The sequence below is a fragment of the Mauremys reevesii genome, unplaced genomic scaffold (genome assembly GCF_016161935.1).
Source record: "Mauremys reevesii isolate NIE-2019 unplaced genomic scaffold, ASM1616193v1 Contig32, whole genome shotgun sequence".
In the NCBI taxonomy this organism is placed as follows: Eukaryota; Metazoa; Chordata; order Testudines; family Geoemydidae; genus Mauremys; species Mauremys reevesii.
The window spans coordinates 530,453-550,228 of NW_024100843.1; the positions used below are offsets into that span (position 1 = coordinate 530,453).

General features: G+C 48.8%; 1 protein-coding gene across 4 annotated transcripts in view; it reads left to right on the forward strand.

Annotated features, from left to right (window-relative positions):
* Positions 1–19,776, forward strand: part of LOC120393810 (butyrophilin subfamily 1 member A1-like) — a 40,616-nt gene that overhangs the window by 9,391 nt on the left and 11,449 nt on the right. For all 4 annotated transcript variants that reach the window (XM_039518304.1, XM_039518302.1, XM_039518303.1 and 1 more), the window contains 4 exons: positions 1,456–1,803; positions 2,479–2,760; positions 4,394–4,510; positions 5,658–5,690. In XM_039518304.1, the coding sequence (XP_039374238.1) occupies positions 1,456–1,803; positions 2,479–2,760; positions 4,394–4,510; positions 5,658–5,690 (780 nt within the window). The remainder of the gene's footprint in view (positions 1–1,455; positions 1,804–2,478; positions 2,761–4,393; positions 4,511–5,657; positions 5,691–19,776) is intronic.

Sequence of the window (19,776 nt, forward strand, 5' to 3'; positions counted from 1 at the left end):
GCACAATAATGATACATATTTGATATGTTATAGGAAGCCAGGAAAAAATGACAAGAAATGAGGAGCTGATTTCTAGGAGAAGGAGGATTTTAAAATGTTTTCCTAACAGTGTAGTAAAGGTCTCAGTGAGAAGATCACCTAGGAGATGTAATTAGGCCTTAAGGAGATATTGTGCCAAATCTAAAGATGAAATTCTGCCTCTCAGGAGGTGCAGCCCAGGATAGAGCCTGGCTTTTAGCCACCTTTGCATCTCCAGGATCCTGGGCTGTTCCAGGGACTGCAACAGCCCCCAGTGTCAATTAGAGCACCCCTAGGGTTGCTCTAGCTTGCAGCAGCCTCCACAGCTGCTCTGCAGCCCTGGTATTGGCAGAACGCCAAGTGCTCCAGCCACACCATGTGACACACTTTGGTGCTCTGTGGATATAGTCAAGTATTCCAGCCCTGAGCCACTTCTGCAGAGGGGATTGCCCAACCCCCTTTACTCTGCCAGAGGAAGGTGAAAAGGCCAGAATCCATCTGTATATGATGGGCCAAGGCCACTCAGAGTCAGTGGCAGAGCTGGGAACAGGATGCAGGTGTTCGTGGCTTCTAGTCCCACACTCAGTCCCCCAGCCTCTCGGGGCTCACAGCATCACATTGCTTCCATTTATATGGCTGTCGCTATGTCTGTGCTCTGCCCTGCCTTTAAAGTCTCTTGGGAGTAACCCTTCAGCATGCCAGACCCCCAAGGGGTCACATTTTCCAAGAGGGTAGCCACCTGGCCTCAGTGCCTCTGAGACCAGCCTCTGGGCTCTAGCTCTCCTGTTTCTCATGGTGAGCTCTGCCCAGTGACTACAGGATAGGGTGTATTACTCAGCGGGAACACAGTGCTGGGAAATCCTTGGGTTAGCACAGAGGGGCAGGGGTTAAAACACGGCTCAGAGTGGCTGAAGCCAGGGCTCCACTGAGCCATGCTGCTGTGCATCCATCTGGACACTTTCTCTCTGTCCCTTTGCCTCTGAGTGCTGAATGAAAGGTCCTGTGTGTCTGTGAACAGTGTTCTTAACACAGGCTCCCTGACACTCCTCATCCCCTGTTCTCCTGCTGCCAAACCATGCTGAGTTCCAATGTCCAACCTGCATTGGCTCCCCAGCCATTAAGTGATAATGCCAGCCCTGGCTCTTTCTTTTTCCTCTTCCAGACTGGATCCTGCGTTCACAGATGCAGGCTGTATTTAGTTCACTTTAATTATTCTGGTATGGAACCAGGTGGTAACATATTTCCCATATCTCATGTCGTCCATCTGTCTGGAGAGACATTTTAACCCTTGTGCATTCTGGGGGTAACAATACAGAGTCTGACAGGGAGACACACATTGCTGATAAAAATATTACAGTAAATTCCCATTTCCATTGCCATGAAATATTCCTAGTTCCATGTTAGCTACAGTTTGATTTGTCCTGGTTCCTTCTACAGTGAGTTTCAAGGTGATTGGACCCGATCGCCCCATCAGGGCCCTTATGGGAGAAGATGCTCTGTTAGCCTGTCACCTCTCCCCCAGGATGAGCGCTGAGAGCATGGAGGTGCGCTGGTTCCGATCCACGTTCTCTGCAATTGTCCATCTCTATCGGGATGGGAGAGATCAGGTTGGCCAGCAGATCGCACCGTATCGAAGCAGGACGAAGCTACTGAAGGACAGTATTGCAAATGGGACTGTCTCCTTGAGGATACACAACATCACCCCCTCTGATGAAGGGACTTATAGCTGCCTCTTCAAATCACCCACATTTTACGAAGAAGCTATCTTGGAACTGGAGGTGGCTGGTCAGTAGCACGGGGTGTTGTTTGCCCTTCCCAGCACCAGTGAGCACTGGTCAATGGTGTGTCTCACCCCCACCCCCACGGTTCTGGTCTGCTCCGACTAGTCACCTCTCACAGGAAAGGCACCAGAGACCTAGGGAACGAGGCTGACTGCTAATGGGTTTGATGCACTCGGCTGCCAACTCCTCAGACCCCCTGGAGTAACCAATTCCATGTCCAGTTCCTCCACCCCCCAGCTGCTGGGGCATCTGTCTGAGCAAGGATCAGTCCCTGCCTATTTCCCTGACCTCTGTTCTGAGGACATGCCCCAGACATGGCTGCTCATCCCAGGGAGCGTGACCCCTTCTCCCACAATTTTCTTGGGCACTGAGAAAGTTTGTGGAAATCTCCCAGAAGCCTCTGCTTCCAGGAGCTGATAGAAGACCTCTAGGTAGCACGGTGTGTCTATGACTTGTGAGATACCCTGAGGTCTGTGCAGCCACAGGTGGTGACTGGAGCTTTGTGTGTGATCTACCCATCACGTGGTAGATCTGTATGTGTAACATCATGGCGAGTGAGGACACTGCTACACCACTGGGCTCACACTGCCACAGTCCCGCCACTCCAGTCTGCACCAGTGCAGTTCTCTGGTGGCCCCAGGGTGTAGCAGTGACACAGGTTCACTCCATTCCCTTCCAGGTCTGGGCTCCACCCCTCACCTTTCTGTCGATGGCTATCAGCATGGAGGGATCCACGTGGTGTGTGAATCGGCTGGATGGTATCCGGAGCCCCAAGTGCTGTGGAGAGACCTCAGTGGGCAGCGACTAGCACCAGTGATGGAGAAAATATCCCAGCGGGCTGACAGGCTGTTTGATACTCACAGTGCTGCTGTTATAACAGACGCTTCGAACCAGAACCTGTCCTGCTCTGTCCTCAACCCCCGTCTCGGCCAAGAGAAAACAGTGAAGATGCACATAGCAGGTCCAGGGCCGGCCTTCGGGAAAATGACACCCTGGGTGACCTTGTATTTTGGCACCTTGGCACCTATGGATGCAGTGCCCCCCTATTGCCCCGACCCCTGTGGGTGCCCTCCCATTGCCCCAGGCTACCACCGGCTCCCCACAGCCCCAGGGTCCCATTGCCTCTTCCCAAGAATAGAGTAAGGGAAGGAGGGAATCAGGCAGGTGTGTGTGTGTGGGGGGGGAGATGGACCTATCTTGTGCTAGTGCAGGGAAGCTGAGAGGTGGCGCTCACTGATAAAACTGAGTGGGATTTCACGCTTCTAATCTGAGATGTATGTGTGAAACTATTTGTAAAAGACACAATAACAACAATAATGAAAAAAAACCCTTCTCCCCCAACCCCTCCTGCTCCCTGTTCTCCCCAGCTCCAGCTCCCCTAAACCCTTCTGCACCCCCTTCTCTTCTAAATGCTGCACTCCCATCCTGTGCCTCAACCCCTGCAGCCCTTCTGCCCAACTCCCTCCTACATTCCTTCTTTCGTAGCCTCGTACTCCCCTCCTGCACCCCAACCCCTGCACTATGCCACCTTCTTCCCTAACTCTCTTGCGCCCCTCGTCCCCAACCACCTTCTACACTCCCTTCTCCTCTCCTATTCCCCGTCCCCTCTAAACCTTTCTGCACCCCCTTCGCAGCTAAGCCCTGCACTCCCATCCTGTGCCCAATCCCCTGCACTGCACCCCCTTCACCCCTAATCTCAGCAACACTCCTGTGCTCCACCCCTCCACCTCCTTCTCCCCAGCCCCCTTTGCACCCCTTCTTTCTTAGCCCCTTCACTTCCTTCCTGCACCCAGGTGGGGAAAGTGACCTGGATGCTAGGGGCAGCTGGCATTGCTGCTCCCTCTCCCCTCCAACTCCTCTCTCGCATTGCTCCTCGTTCCCCCCTTCCTCTGTGCCCCCTAGGGGGCTGTGAGGGGGAGCGAGGAGCAGCATCATGGCTCCGTGCATCCAGGTCACTGCTCCCCTGGGCTGGGTAAGGGGGGTGGGGCAGAGAGCAGCAGCTCCTGATGCCTCACAGCACAGCCCAGATGGGGCAAGTGACCTGGATGCAGGGAGCCCTGGCATTGTTCCTTGTTCTGCCCCCTCCCTAGGGGGCATGGAAGAACATTGGGGGGACAAGCTGTATCTGTGCATTGCGGCTCCCCCACCATGTTCCTCCACCAGGAGGAAGCAGGAGAAATCTGGGTGTCCCCTCACATGGTGCCTCTGGGAGTTTGCTGCACTCCTGTGCTGGCTGGCAGCGAGCTCCTCTGACAGTGCCCTGGGCAGTCTCCCAGGTGCCCATCCCTAAGGCCAGACATGAGCAGGTCAGAGCCCAGCACAGCCAGAGTGCTCGGCACCAGCAGAACAAAGTCTCTCACAGCAGACGGCCTATCAGCAATGTAGCCAGGGCCTAGCCAAGTTCAGTGACCAGGCTAAAGCTTGGGCTTCCCTCTTCCTCTTGGGAGAAGCCACTTCTCCGCTCTCAAAAGCCAGACCAGACATGCCTGTGAGATCCTCCCAGACCACCGCAGGATGCTGCAGACTCCCCTTAACTCCTGCTGCTGCCACATCAATTCTGTCTGGGTTCAAATCAATGCAACTTTGCCTTGCAGATGTGTTCCTCCCAAGGACCAATCCCTACCAGATGGCTCTGTCCGTGACCCTGGCTGGTGTGTTTCTTCTCATTCTCTTGGCCAGTTACTGCTTCTGGAAGCAGCACAGAGGAAAAGGTAGGGTGACAGAGGGGAAGGAATGCTGTGGGACCGGAGAGAGGGTCTCCTGAATTCAGAGAAGGCTGCCAGGGGGCTTCAGTCCTGTGCCATGAAGAGAGATTTGAGTGAAGTCACTGAGAGGGCAGGAGGGAGAGGGAATGATCAATGGAAGAGAGGAGCTGAACTCACCCTGGGGTGGGGGGATGTCCTGGATGAGCCACGACTCTGTGTGTGAACTGAGAAGCACCAGATGTAGAGTCACCCCTTTGGGTCTCATTGTAGAATAGAATGTACCTATCCCTAGGTGCTCAGTGGGCGTTGGAGTCGCCCAGTCTGAAGCAGGAATGAGACCTAGAAAATTGGCCATGGATCTGTATTGTCACTTGTATCACACTAGCATCTGTGAGCACCACACACACCTATTGGGAGACAGTTCTGGCCCCAATGAGTTTATAATCTAATTAGGGCAGGCACGTGAACGGCAGGGGGGAAACTGAGGCACAAAGCAGGAAAAGGACTTGCCCAAGGATACCCTGCAAGTCAGTGGCAGAGCTGGGAATAGAGCCCAAGTCTCCTGAGACCCAGCTCATCATCCCATCCACTGTCCAACCTGCTAACTTCTGTGTATTGAACAGGCCTGCTGGGAGGCAACAAGGAGCAGGAGCTATTCATCAAGGTCCCTCCCACATCCAGCAAGACTTAAGGGGCTCCCTGGTGGTTGGTGAGGCTAGTTAGACCCAAAGGGCATTGACAGCATGTAGGGCGATGGGGGATGGCACCATCCACCCCCTTAAACGTAGTCCTTGTCTACATCCAACCACTGTGTCGCTGTAACCCTACCAGGATATGGAAAGCAGCACAGGTGGCTGGTGTGGATGCTGTTCGATAGGGATGAAGGCGCTTACCCCAGTAGAGCTATTGCCACTGGGGAAGGGGAGAAGCTATAATGCTATGAGGCACCTTTGTCCCAGTGTAATTGCATCCACACTAGGGGTTGTATCACTATAACTATTTGGGTAAAACATCACACCCCTAACCACCATAGCTAGAAATGCTATCTGTGCACCGGGCCTTAGTAATTACAGCCCAGTGACATTCATTAACAGGAGTGATATCACTGTAAATGTGACATTGCAATCTTACATGTCATCTTCTCCCCCTCTAGACGCCCAGCAAGCTGAACTGAAGAAAGAGATACGTGAGTGTCCATTACTGCTGCTACTATTGTTGTTAATAATGATAAATTAAAAAACAGGCTTGTGGATGTGACTCACTGTGAGTGTGTTACAGGCCCCCTGTGAGCCAGTTCACAGAGCCAGGCTCTTTAGCAGGGGCTGTAACAGCTCCTCTCCTCTGTGGAATGGGACAGGGAACCCGTGACCCGGGCACCAGTTGATTGTGTACTTTCTCTATCCCAATCAATACAAACACTGGATAAGCCCCCATGATTGTGATAACTGCCCTTTTGTCCAACACACTAGGGACTGAAGTGAGAATTTCTGTGTCTGAGTTCCTGCTGATGAGTGTTACGCTCTCAGCACATAAACAGAGAAGTTAGATGCATGCTTCCAGCAAGTGCATGTATGGTTTTAACGTAACACGACGACATTGCATGGATTCCAGAACCCCAGCACTGCTGTAGTAATTTAGATGGAATAAACAGTTAAAGATGACAGCACAACCATGGCACTGTTCAACATTAAACAGAGTTAAACACCTTTGGGGTTTGGTATCCAGAGACCTCAGCCTGCTTTGTACCATGGCAAACACACCATTAAAAATCTTGTAACCTTTCATTAAAAATACAGAAAAGAAGGAAAACAGGTAAAGCATTTGAAATGTAAAGTATTACATGAGATTTTTGTTTTTATGACATCCCCTATTCCCTTTGTCTTTAATGAAAGACTTTAGAAGGAACTCCTACCCGCACCTGTGGCTGACAGTCTCTTAGATGGTATTAAAGATGGAAATAAATGTCCTTTTTGGAGAAAAGAAAAGAAGTTAGTAGAGACAAGCTTGAACTGTGCAATGATCCATGTCTTGGCTAGGCTATGCCTACCCTGAGGAGAGGCGGAGGCAAACCAGCACTGTGGAGTTAACCTTACATTTTAAACTTAATAAAGGAAAAAACCCCAGAAATTTGGCAGGAACAACAGAATCATAGAATATCAGGGTTGGAAGGGACCTCAGGAGTTCATCTAGTCCAACCCCCTGCTCAAAGCAGGACCAATCCCCTACTAAATCATCCCAGCCAGGGCTTTGTCTCCTCTAAGGAAGGAGATTCCACCACCTCTCTAGGTAACCCATTCCAGTGCTTCACCACCCTACTAGTGAAAAAGTTTTTCCTAATATCCAACCTAAATCTCCCCCACTGCAACTTGAGACCATTGCTTCTTGTTCTGTCATCTTCCACCACTGACAACAGCCTAGCTCCATCCTCTTTGGAACCCCCTTTCAGGTAGTTGAAATCTCCCCTCATTCTTCTCTTCTGCAGACTAAACAATCCCAGTTCCCTCAGCCTCTCCTCATAAGTCATGTACTCCAGCCCCTTAATCATTTTTGTTGCCCTCTGATGAACTCTTTCCAATTTTACCACATCCTTCTTGTAGTGTGGGGACCAAAACCGGACACAGTACTCCAGATGAGGTCTCACCAATGCCAAATAGAGGAGAATGATCATGTCCCTCGATCTGTGGGTAATGCCCCTACAAAATGCTGTTAGCCTTCTTGGCAACAAGGGCACACTGTTGACTCATATCCAGCTTCTCGTCCACTGTAACCCCTAGGTCCTTTTCTGCAGAACTGCTGCTTAGCCATTCAGCCCCTAGTGTGTAGCAGTGCATGAGATTCTTCTGTCCAAAGTGCAGGACTCTGCATTTGTCCTTGTTGAACCTCCTCAGATTTCTTTTGGCCCAATCCTCTAATTTGTCTAGGTCCTTCTGTATCCTATCCCTACCCTGCAGCATATCTACCACTCCTCTCAGTTTAGTGTCATCTGCAAACTTGCTAAGGGTGCAGTCCACACCATCCTCCAGATTGTTAATGAAGATATTGAACAAAACCAGCCCCAGCACTGACCCTTGGAGCATTCCACTTGATACCGGCTGCCAGCTAGATATGGAGCCATAATAGAAAGTATGGAATAATGATAGAATAGAAAGTAACATCAAATACTCACTTAGGAGAATATTAAATCAAACAAACACATCATGGCACAATTTGAGGACTTCAGGAACTCAGCCAGAGGTTATGGGTCTATTACAGGAGTGGGTGGGTGAGGTTTTGTGGCCTGCGATGTGCAGGTCAAACTAGATGATCATGATGGTCCCTTCTGGCCTTAAAGTCTGTGAGTTTATGGCAGAGCAGCACAACTCTTCGCCTCCTTGTCTAGGCTGGCTCTTTGCACACCGGCTGCTGGAGATGTGGTAAACAGTGAAGTGACAAAATTTGCAGGTGATACAAAATTACTCAAGAGAGTTAAGTCCAAAGCTCCCTACAAAGAATTACAAAGAGATGTCACAAAACGGGCTGACTTGGCAACAAAATGTCAGATGAAATTCAATGTTGATTAATGCAAAGTAATGCACATTGGAAAACATAATCCCAACTATATGTATCAAATGATGGAGTCTAAATTAGCTGTTACCACTCAAGAAAGATCTTGGAGTCACTGTGGATAATTCTCTGAAAATATCCACTCAATGTGCAGCGGCAGTCAAAAAAGCAAACAGAATGCTGGGAATCATTAGGAAAGGGCTAGGTAAGAAGATAGAAAATATCATATTGTCTCTATATAAATCCATGGTACGCCCACTTATTGAATACTGTGTGCAGGTCTGGTCATCACATCTCAAAAAATAGATAGGGAAAAGGATAACAAAAATGATTAAGGGTATGGAACAGCTTTCATGTAAGAAGAGATTTAAAAGACTGTTCAATTTAGAAAAAAGACAAGTAAGGGGGGATATGATATAAATCAGTAAAATCATGAGTGATTAGGGAAGTGTTATTTACCTTTTCAGACAACATAAGAACCAGGAGTTACCAGGTAAAATTATTAGGCAGCAGGTTTAACCCAAACAAAAGGAAGTTCTTCTTCAAACAATACAGAGTCAACCTGTGGAACTTGTTGCCATGGGATGTTGTGAAGGCCAAAAATATAAGTGGGTTCAAAAAAGAATTAGATAAGTTCCTGGAGGACAGGTTCATCAATGGCCAAGATGGTCAGGGATTCAACCCCATGCTCTGGGTGTCCCTAAACCTCTGGCTGCCAGAAACTGGGACTGGGCAGGGGATGAATCACTTGGTAATTGACCTGTTCTGTTCGTTCCCTCTAAAGCCTCTGGCACTGACCACTGTTGGAAGACACGACACTGGACTAGCTGGACCACTGGTCTGGCCATTCATAAGGGTAGGGGGAGAGATAGCTCAGTGGTCTGAGCATTGGCATGCTAAACCCAGGGTTCAATCCTTGAGGAGGTCATTTGGGGATCAGTCCTGCTTTGAGCAGAGGGTTGGACTAGATGATCTTCTGAGGACCCTTCCAACCCTAATAATCTGTGTTTCTATGTGCTCAGGCCCCAGATCACACACTGACAGAGCCTTCAAGCAGGACCAGGAGTCCCCTCACACTTACAATGCAAACTTGTCATTTTAACACAGTCTCCAGTACCCCACAGTCAGCACTGCCTGACATGAGCCTATGCATGACAACAAGTAGTTCCAACTGGCTCAGGCCAGATCCTCTGAAAGGTGCAGTCCACCACTGCTAGGGGCAGTAACATCTTGTATTCTCTGTGGATTGACTCACAGGGGGGACTTTTAACTAACATCACCAGTGGGTTACACATCTAGTTGCAAAGAATCAAATCTAGTTCAACGTGTTCTTGACTCTGATTTACTGTCAGCAGGAAGAAAGGAAGGTCTCTGCACCTCTCTGCATTTTCTAATCTCTGCAGCTTGCCTTTTCATGAGTTGAGCAGAGTTACATTATTATTATTATGGGCAATGTTACAAATAGAACTAGAGGCCCTATTGTGCTGGACCGTACAGAGACACCTGGCACAAGGGCTAAATATATACAGTAATTCCTCACTTAACGTTGTAGTTATGTTCCTGAAAAATGCGACTTTAAGCAAAACGATGTTCAGCGAATTCAATTTCCCCATAAGAATTAATGTAAATGTGGGGGGTTAGGTTCCAGGGAATTTTTTTTCACCAGACAAAAGATTATATATATAAAGTTTTAAACCAACAGTTTAATACTGTACACAGCAATGATGGTGGGATATTCCCCAGGGAATGCCTAACTACTAAATGATGAACTAGCAATTGGCTGAGCCCTCAAGGGTTAACTCATTGTTGTTAATGTAGCCTCACAATCTACAAGGCAGAAGGAATGAAGGGAAGAGACACAGCATGGCAGAGACACACTCTGTGTGTGTGTGTGAGTGAGGGAGAGAGAGAGAGAGATGTGCATTTCCCCTTTAAGTAGCTGATCCCTGTCTGAAGGACACTGCCTTGTTAATTAGATCAGCAAGCTGAGATCCACCTCAGCTGCTGCCAGGAAGCTCCCTCCAGGACTGTTGTGTGTTCCCCCTGCTGTATATGGAGATTGGGTAAGCGAGTGCAGGAGCGGGGGAGGATTCCTTACATTAGCCCCTTCCCCTCACCCCGCCAGCAAGCAGGAGGCTTGGGGAGCAGCTCCAAGGCAGAGGGCAGGAGCAGCACACTGCAGTGCAGGGCCCCAGAGAGGGGGCAAGTGGGGCAATTGCCCCAGGCCCCGGCTCCACAGGGGCCCCCAAGATAACGGTCGAGGCTCCTCCCGGCCCCGGCCTGACCTCGCCTCTGCCCCTCCCGGAGCCTCAGCGCATCCAGCAGCGCCCCTGGACAGCGGGGAGCGTGGCTCGGCAGGGATCCTGAGCCCTCCCCGCTCAGAGCCGCGTGGTGAGGGGCGGGGCCACGAGCTCCAGGCTGAGCTCAGCTCCTCCTTCGGCCCGGAGCTCGCAGCCCCGCCCCTGACCACGCGGCTCTGAGCGGGCGGAGCTCAGGGGCCCTGCTGAGCTGCCCTGCAGCTGTTCAGGGACAGTCCTGGATGAGCTGAGGCTCCAGGTGCGGGGGGCGCCTGGGGTAAGTGGCTGGGGCTGGGGTAGGATAAGGGGCAGGAAGTCCTGGGGACAGTCAGGGGATAGGGAAGGGGCAGAGGTTGGGGGTTGCTCAGGGGACAGGGAATGGGGGGGGTGGATTGTGGGCGTTTTCGGGTCTGTCAGGACTCAGTGGGGGGGTGGATAGTGGTCCAGGCAGTCAGGGGACAGGGAGCAGGGTGGGGTCCCGGGTGGTGGTTGGGGTGGGGTCTCTGGGGATGGTGAGGGACAAGGAGCAGGATGGGTCGGGATTCTGAGGGGTGGGCAGTTGGGGGGCAGGAAGTGGGTGGGGGTCGGATAGGGGGCAAGGCCAGGCTGTTTAGGAGGCACAGCCTTCCCTACCCTAAAGCTCATTCAGCAGTTTGAGGCTTGCAGAAGAGCCGAGCTGTTAGCTTTTCCATTAGGGCTCCCATCCCTTTCACTTCTCAAATGCTGAGTTATAGTCTGTATTTAATTTCAGTGCCATAGGGAGATTCATGTCAGGGGAGGGCAGCTTCATTAAAATTAGCCACTGGGGGAGGGATCACATGAGAAGACCAATATCCTTCCCAACCCTACCAAGGGAGATCCCCCTCCCCTGCATTGCCTGAGGCTTCAGAGGGGTTAATTCAGTGGGGTTCTCAAACTTTTATACTGGTGACCCCTTTCACATAGCAAACCTCTGAGTGTGACCCTCCCCTTATAAATTAAAAACACTTTTTAATATATTTAACACTATTATAAATGTTGGAGACAAAGCGGGATTTGAGGTGGAGGCTGACAGCTCGCGACCCCCAGTAATAACCTCGTGAACCCTGAGGGGTCCTGACCCCCAGTTTGAGACCCCCTGGGTTAATTTAATTTTAGCTCCCTGTATCCATTCACATGCATGTGCTATTTTGAGCATTTCAGTTTTCACAACATAGGCTCATCCCAGATTCTGGAACAAGCTCAAATGCTCAGTTCGTGGTGTATGTACATAAGCTATAACTAAAGACAAACCCACAGTAACCGTCTCCAGTTTGTGAGGGACCCCATGGAGCCAGTCTCTAGGAAACAGATGAATGCATGGAGGTTAAGTCCATTAATGGCTATTAGCCAGGATGGGTAAGGAATGGTGTCCCTAGCCTCTGTTTGTCAGAGTGTGGAGATGGATGGCAGGAGCGAGATCACTTGATCATTACCTGGTAGGTTCACTCCCTCTGGGGCACTTGGCATTGGCCATTGTCGGTAGACAGGATACTGGGCTGTATGGACCATTGGTTTGACCCAGTATGGCTGCTCTTATGTTCTAAGCTAAATGAACCCCAAGTTATGGAGATAGATATGAGTCAAGGAAGCCAGCAGAGTATCAGAAACCTGGAAAAATCTCTGACTGGATGGGCTCAGGCATTTGGTCACAAGCTGAGGTGGTTCAAAAGTTCTGGATTTTTTTAAGCATATTTTTTTTATTGTTTCTTTAAACAATCAAACACTGGAAGCAGCAAATATTTGGCTATGCACTTCTGAAACCCCAAACCATATTCAGGTTTTGGCAGACTAATTTCAGCTTTTCAATTAAAAAAAAAAACAACAAATTTTGAAAGAAAGCTGACATTGTCCGTGATTTTTTTCTGCTTTTTAAAAACCCCTAGTTTTTGATCCAGAAAAAGTTTTGACTGAAAATATTTGTCCAACCCTTTTAATGAGCTTTAGTGCCTTTTAGCACTAGCTGATGCTGAGAACCAGTGATACCTTGTAAAGAAGTTTTCTCAAAACTGGGTTTGTGCCGAGATGCAGGTTTATTTTTCCCAAGGCCGCCCGTGGGTGCGGAGTAAGTGGGGCAATTTGTGCCGGGCCCCACAGGGGCCCCCACGAGAATATAGTATTGCAATTTTTTTATGGAAGGGGCCCCTGAAATTGCTTTGCCCCAGGCCCCCTGAATCCTCTGGGCAGCCCTGCTGCAGTGGGGGGAGGGACAGCTGAACTGCCGGCAATTGCTAGCCTGCTGGGCAGCTGCTGCACAGGGAACTTAGGGGAGCGGGGAGCTGATAGGGGGCTGCTGGTCCACCCTGATTCCAAGCCCCCACCAGCTAGCTGCAATGGGCTGTTCTTCCTGCAAGCAGTGGACAAAGCAGATGCCTGCCAAACGAGTTATAAGGGAGCATTGCACAACTTTAAACGAGCATGTTCCCTAATTGATCAGCAATGTAACAACAAAACAACGTTAACCGGTATGACTTTAAGTGAGGAGATACTGTAAGACAAAGGGTGGGAGGAAGGAAGTATCATTCTTCTTTGAGTAGTGTCCCTGTGAGTGCTCCACTGCAGGTGTATTTCATAGATTCATAGATTCATAGACTCTAGGACTGGAAGGGACCTCGAGAGGTCATCGAGTCCAGTCCCTGCCCTCATGGCACGACCAAATATTGTCTAGACCATCCCTGATAGACATTTATCTAACTTACTCTTAAATATCTTCAGAGATGGAGATTCCACAACCTCCCTAGGCCATTTATTCCAGTGTTTAACCACCCTGACAGTTAGGAACTTTTTCCTAATGTCCAACCTAAACCTCCCTTGCTGCAGTTTAAGCCCATTGCTTCTTGTTCTGTCCTTAGAGGCTAAGGTGAACAAGTTTTCTCCCTCCTCCTGATGACACCCTTTTAGATACCTGAAAACTGCTACCATGTCCCCTCTCAGTCTTCTCTTTTCCAAACTAAACAAACCCAATTCTTTCAGCCTTCCTTCGTAGGTCATGTTCTCAAGACCTTTAATCATTCTTGTTGCTCTTCTCTGGACCCTCTCCAGTTTCTCCACATCTTTCTTGAAATGCGGTGCCCAGAACTGGACACAATACTCCAGTTGAGGCCTAACCAGTGCAGAGTAGAGCGGAAGAATGACTTCTCGTGTCTTGCTCACAACACACCTGTTAATGCATCCCAGAATCACGTTTGCTTTTTTTTGCAACAGCATCACACTGTTGACTCATATTTAGTTTGTGGTCCACTATAACCCCGAGATCCCTTTCTGCCGTACTCCTTCTTAGACAGTCTCTTCCCATTCTGTGTGTGTGAAACTGATTGTTCCTTCCTAAGTGGAGCACTTTGCATTTCTCTTTATTAAACTTCATCCTGTTTACCTCAGAGCATTTCTCCAATTTGTCTAGATCATTTTGAATTATGAACCTATCCTCCAAAGCAGTTGCAATCCCTTCCAGTTTGGTATAATCTGCAAACTTAATAAGCGTATTTTCTATGCCAACATCTAAGTCGTTGATAAAGATATTGAACAGAGCCAGTCCCAAAACAGACCCCTGCGGAACCCCACTTGTTATACCTTTCCAGCAGAATTGGGAGCCATTATTAACTACTCCTTGAGTACGGTTATCCAGCCAGTTATGCACCCACCTTATAGTAGCCCCATCTAAATTGTATTTGCCTAGTTTATCAATAAGAATATCATGTGAGACCATATCAAATGGCTTACTAAAGTCTAGGTATGCCACATCCACCGCTTCTCCGTTATCCACAAGACTCATTATCCTAGCAAAGAAAGCTATCAGATTGGTTTGACACGATTTGTTCTTTACAAATCCATGCTGGCTATTCCCTATCACCTTACCACCCTCCAAGTGTTTGCAGATGATTTCCTTAATTACTTGCTCCATTATCTTCCCTGGCACAGAAGTTAAACTAACTGGTCTGTAGAATCATAGAATCATAGAATCTTAGGGTTGGAGGGGACCTCAGGAGGTCATCTAGTCCTACCCCCTGCTCAAAGCAGGACCAAACCCAACTAAATCATCCCAGCCAGCGCTTTGTCAAGCCTGACCTTAAAAACCTCTAAGGAAGGAGATTCCACCACCTCCCTAGGTAACCCATTCCAGTTCCTCACCACCCTACTAGTGAAAAAGTTTTTCCTAATGTCCAACCTAAACCTCCCCCTCTGCAACTTGAGACCATTACTCCTTGTTCTGTCATTTGCTACCACTGAGAACAGTCTAGATCCATCCTCCTTGTAACCCCCTTTCAGGTAGTTGAAAGCAGCTATCAAATCCCCCCTCATTCTTCTCTTCTGCAGGCTAAACAATCCCAGTTCCCTCAGCCTCTCCTCATAAGTCATGTGCTCCAGCCCCCTAATCATTTTTGTTGCCCTCTGCTGGACTCTCTCCAATTTATCCACATCCTTCTTGTAGTGTGGGGCCCAAAACTGGACACAGTACTCCAAATGAGGTCTCACCAGTGCTGAATAGAGGGGAATGATCACATCCCTTGATCTGCTGGAAATGCCCCTACTTATACAACCCAAAATGCCATTAGCCTTCTTGGCAACAAGGGCACACTGTTGACTCATATTCAGCTTTTCGTTCACCGTAACCCCTAGGTCCTTTTCTGCAGAACTGCTGCCCAGCCATTCGGTCCCTAGTCTGTAGCAGTGCATGGGATTCTTCCACCCTAAGTGCAGGACTCTGCACTTGTCCTTGTTGAACCTCATCATATTTCTTTTGGCCCAATCCTCTAATATGTCTAGTTCCCTCTGTATCCTATCCCTACCCTCCAGCGTATCAACCACTCCTCCCAGTTTAGTGTCATCTGCAAACTTGCTGAGGGTGCAGTCCTCACCATCCTCCAGATCGTTAATGAAGATATTGAACAAAACCGGCCCCAGCACTGACCCTTGGGGCACTCCACTTGATACCGGCTGCCAACTAGACATGGAACCATTAATCACTACCCGTTGAGCCCGATCATCTAGCCAGTTTTCTATCCACCTTACCGTCCATTCATCCAGCCCATACTTCTTTAACTTTCTGACAAGAATACTGTGGGAGACTGTATCAAAAGCTTTGCTAAAGTCCAGTAATAGCACATCCACTGCTTTCCCCTCATCCACAGAGCCGGTTATCTCATCATAGAAGGCAATTAGGTTAGTCAGGCATGACTTGCCCTTGTAGTTTCCTGGGTTGTTTTTATTTCCCTTTTTATAGATGGGCACTATATTTGCCCTTTTCAAGTCTTCTGGAATCTCTCCCGTCTCCTATGATTTTCCAGAGATAATAGCTAGAGGCTCACATACCTCTTCTATTAGCTCCTTGAGTATTCTAGGATGCATTTCATCAGGCCCTGGTGACTTGCAGGCATCTAACTTTTCTAAGTGATTTTTAACTTGTTCTTTTTTGATTTTATCTTCTAAACCTACCCCCTTCCCATTAGCATTCACTATGTTAGGCATTCCTTCAGACTTCTCGGTGAAGACCGAAACAAATCAGTTATTAAGCATCTCTGCCACTTCCAAGTTTCCTGTTACTGTTTCTCCTTCCTCACTGAGCATTGGGCCTACCCTGTCCTTGGTCTTCCTCTTGCTTCTAATGTATTGATAAAAAGTCTTCTTGTTTCCCTTTATTCCCATAGCTAGTTTAAGCACATTTTATGCCTTTGCCTTTCTAATCTTGCCCCTGCATTCCTGTGTTGTTTGCCTATATTCATCCTTTGTAATATGTCCTAGTTTCCGTTTTTATATGACTCCTTTTTATTTTTTAGATCATGCAAGATCTGGTGGTTAAGCCAAGCTGGTCTTTTGCCACATTTTCTATCTTTCCTACCCAGCGAAATAGCTTGCTTTTGGGCCCTTAATAGTGTCCCTTTGAAAAATTGCCAACTCTCCTCAGTTGTTTTTCCCCTCAGTTTTGATTCCCATGGGACCTTACCTATCAGCTCTCTGAGCTTACCAAAATCCGCCTTCCTGAAATCCATTGTCTCTATTTTGCTGTACTCCCTTCTACCCTTCCTTAGAATAGCAAACTCTATGATTTCATGATCACTTTCACCCAAGCTGCCTTCTACTTTCAAATTCTCTATGAGTTCCTCCCTATTTGTTAAAATCAAGTCTAGAACAGCTTCTCCCCAGTAGCTTTTTCAACCTTCTGAAATAAAAAGTTGTCTGCAATGCAGTCCAAGAACTTATTGGATAGTCTGTGTCCCGCGGTGTTATTTCCCCAGCATATATCTGGATAGTTGGAGTCCCCCAACACCACCAAAACTTGGGCTTTGGATGATTTTGTTAGTTGTTTAAAAAAAGCCTCATCCACCTCATCCACCTGGTTAGGTGGCCTGTAGTAGACTCCTAGCACGACATCACCCTTTTAGCCTAACACAGAGACTCTCAACACTTCCGTCTCCTATGTCCATCTTCACCTCAGTCCAAGTGTGTACATTTTTAATATATAAGGCAACATCTCCTCCCTTTTTCCCCTGTCTATCCTTCCTGAGCAAGCTGTACCCATCCACACCAACATTCCAATCATGTGTATTATCCCACCAAGTTTCAGTGATGCCAACAATGTCACAGTTGTATTTATTTATTAGCACTTCCAGTTCTTCTTGCTTATTACCAGTACTTCCCGCATTTGTATATAGGCATCTAAGATACTGGTTTGATCTTGCCTCACAGTTTTGCCCTGACCCTCCTTTCTCTCTGCCATTATAGCCCACGCTCCCTCTTGTTTCCGACCCATCTCCCAGGTCTCCATGTTCCCCACTTACCTGTGGGCTTTGCTCACCTGTCCCCATCGAACCTAGTTTAAAGCCCTCCTCACTAGGTTAGCCAGTCTGTGTCCAAATAGGGTCTTTCCCCTCCTCAAAAGGTGAACGCCATCTCTGCCTAGCAGTCCTTCGTCAAAGCATCCCGTGGGCAAGGAAGCCAAAGCCCTCCTGATGACACCATCTTTGCAGCCAGGCATTCACCTCCATGATGCATCCTTCTCTGCCCGGGCCCCTACCTTTGACAGAAAGAATTGAAGAGAATACCACCTGCGCTCCAAACTCCTTCACCCGTACTCCCAGAGCCCTGTAGTCACTCTTGATCTGCTCAGTGTCACACCTCGCAGTATCATTTGTGCCCACATGGATGAGTAGCATGGGGTAGTAGTCAGAGAGCTGGATAATCCTCGACAATGCCTCCGTAACATCTCGGATACGGCCCCGGCAGGCAGCATACCTCCCGAGATGAACTGTCAGGGTGACAGATGGGCACCTCCGTCCCCCTCAACAGAGAGTCTCCGACCACCACTACCCTACGTTTACTATTCACAGTGGTGGCAGCAGACCTCCCAGCCTTAGGGGTACGAGGCTTCTCCTCCTGTACCAAGAAGAGCATAACGGTTACCTATTACCACGGCAGGAGGGTTCGGAGCAGGGGTGGAGCACTGCCCGCTGCCAGAAGTAACCAGCTGCCAGTGTCCACCCTGAGCCATCTCCTCCTCCACCAGTGGTGTGTCAGCAGTCCTGCGTACTGGGACAGCTACCTCAGCTGTCTCCACATGGACACTGTCCAGAAATTGCTCGTGGATTCGGATGCTCCTCAGCCTAGCCACCTCCTCCTGTAGCTCCCCCACCTGCTGCCTGAGAGATTCCACCAGTAGGCACCTTTCACATTGTATGCCCCCCCAGCCTGGATATCAGTAAGTGGAAATTGCAAGTTATAGTCCCTGCAAAACCACACCAGGATCTGGGTAGAAGCATCCATGCTCAGGTGCTCTCTGTGGCTACAGGCGCAGGTGGAGGAGACAGAAGCAGTGCTGGAACAGGTGTTGTGGGTCTTCCTAACCATCGTAAGCCTCCCTCTCAAACTCCCCTGTCTGAAGCTCCCTGTCCACTCTGCTCCCCTGGTCGCTCTGCCTCCGGCTTTTAAAGCCTGCTTGCCCAGGTCAGTCCCACCCCCTCGTGAGTCACACTGGGGAAGGCCAATCAAAGGCAATCAAGGGAACAAGATCAGGCACTCAGTCCCAACTGCCACAGCTGCTGTAACTGAAACTGAAGTCACCTGAAATCAGAATCACAATTAAAATTCAAACAGTCGAGCACACTCACTCACACCAATGGCTAGTACTCTGACCTGGAAACCTGTTCAGCAGCGGTATCTCTTGCTCTCCCTCACAACGTACCCTGTCTGCAGCTCCCTATCCGCTTTGTGCCCCCTATGCCTCAGGTCAGAGATTTTAGGGAGCAGTGTCCATTCAGCCCCCACAGTCACTGTCCCTGTCTCGTGCCCTGTATTAGGGCTCTATAGCGTTGCACAGGCAAACTGCCCTCAGCTCCATCTCAACCGCCTTGACCTGAGATGGAGCCTCAGCAGCCTCCGATTTGAGAATACCTCATGTGTATTTTACTTTCTGTTTTGAGTTATTAGAGTTCATTCATTGCATTTCAGTCAGTTAGTGTTAATACTCCCCTTCTGTTCCCTTTTCTCCAAAAAAAAGGACAATAAAACAATCCCCCCCTCTTTATTTTGTTATAAGACTAGCGAACTCCCTGTCCGCAGTTCTTTCTTGTCTCCTCCCTCTGAGGAAGTGAAACCTGGACAAAGTATGCCTGGCTCTTCCAGGTTTAAATGTTGCTTCTCCTACCGTGAAGCAATTCCAGTCAGTGATGTACATTCCCACTGCATTCGCTGTCTTGGAGAGTCACACGTGCCTAAAAAGTGAACTTTCTGCCTGAAATTAATATCAAGGGCTAGGAATAACCTTGAACTAAAACTATGACTACTAATGATGGAAAGTTCACTCGGCTCAGCCTGTGACCCTGGCCCTGGGACACACACCCCACCCACCCCCATACAACAGTCTCCAAAGTGGCCGAATCCACCTAATTTCTCGGCTCAACACTCTATGGCAGCTTTGAAGAGGAAATTTTTGGATTCCTCTCAAAAAGCCACAAAAAAGCAGGCTACAAGTCATTGGGTAGAGAATCTACCACAAAGACATGAGCCTCAACAAGATCAACCACCTTGGTACTGACTGATCTACAACTGGGTACCCACGAGACAACTGGCTCCTTGGGTACTGGTACCATCAGTAAGCCTAAAAACCCAATGGGCACAGGCTATGGGAGTTCGGTACCATTGGGGCAGGGGAAAGGGGTGGTAAAGAGAGAACCAGCTCCTCTAGCTCATCTCTGATATAGTGCTCTAGGGCCTTGATACCACTACTTTGACTCTGCCGAAGACCAGAACAGCACTACTGGCCATTTATCAGAGTGCAAAAGTCTCCCACTACTGTCAGCTTCTTCTACATCAGCCATTCCACTCAGCTTACCTCAGTGGTACCACCTGCTATTCTGGTATCACAGGAATTTCATTTTCCTAAAGACTTGCTGGTTTCAGAGATGCCTGAGTCGCCCTGAT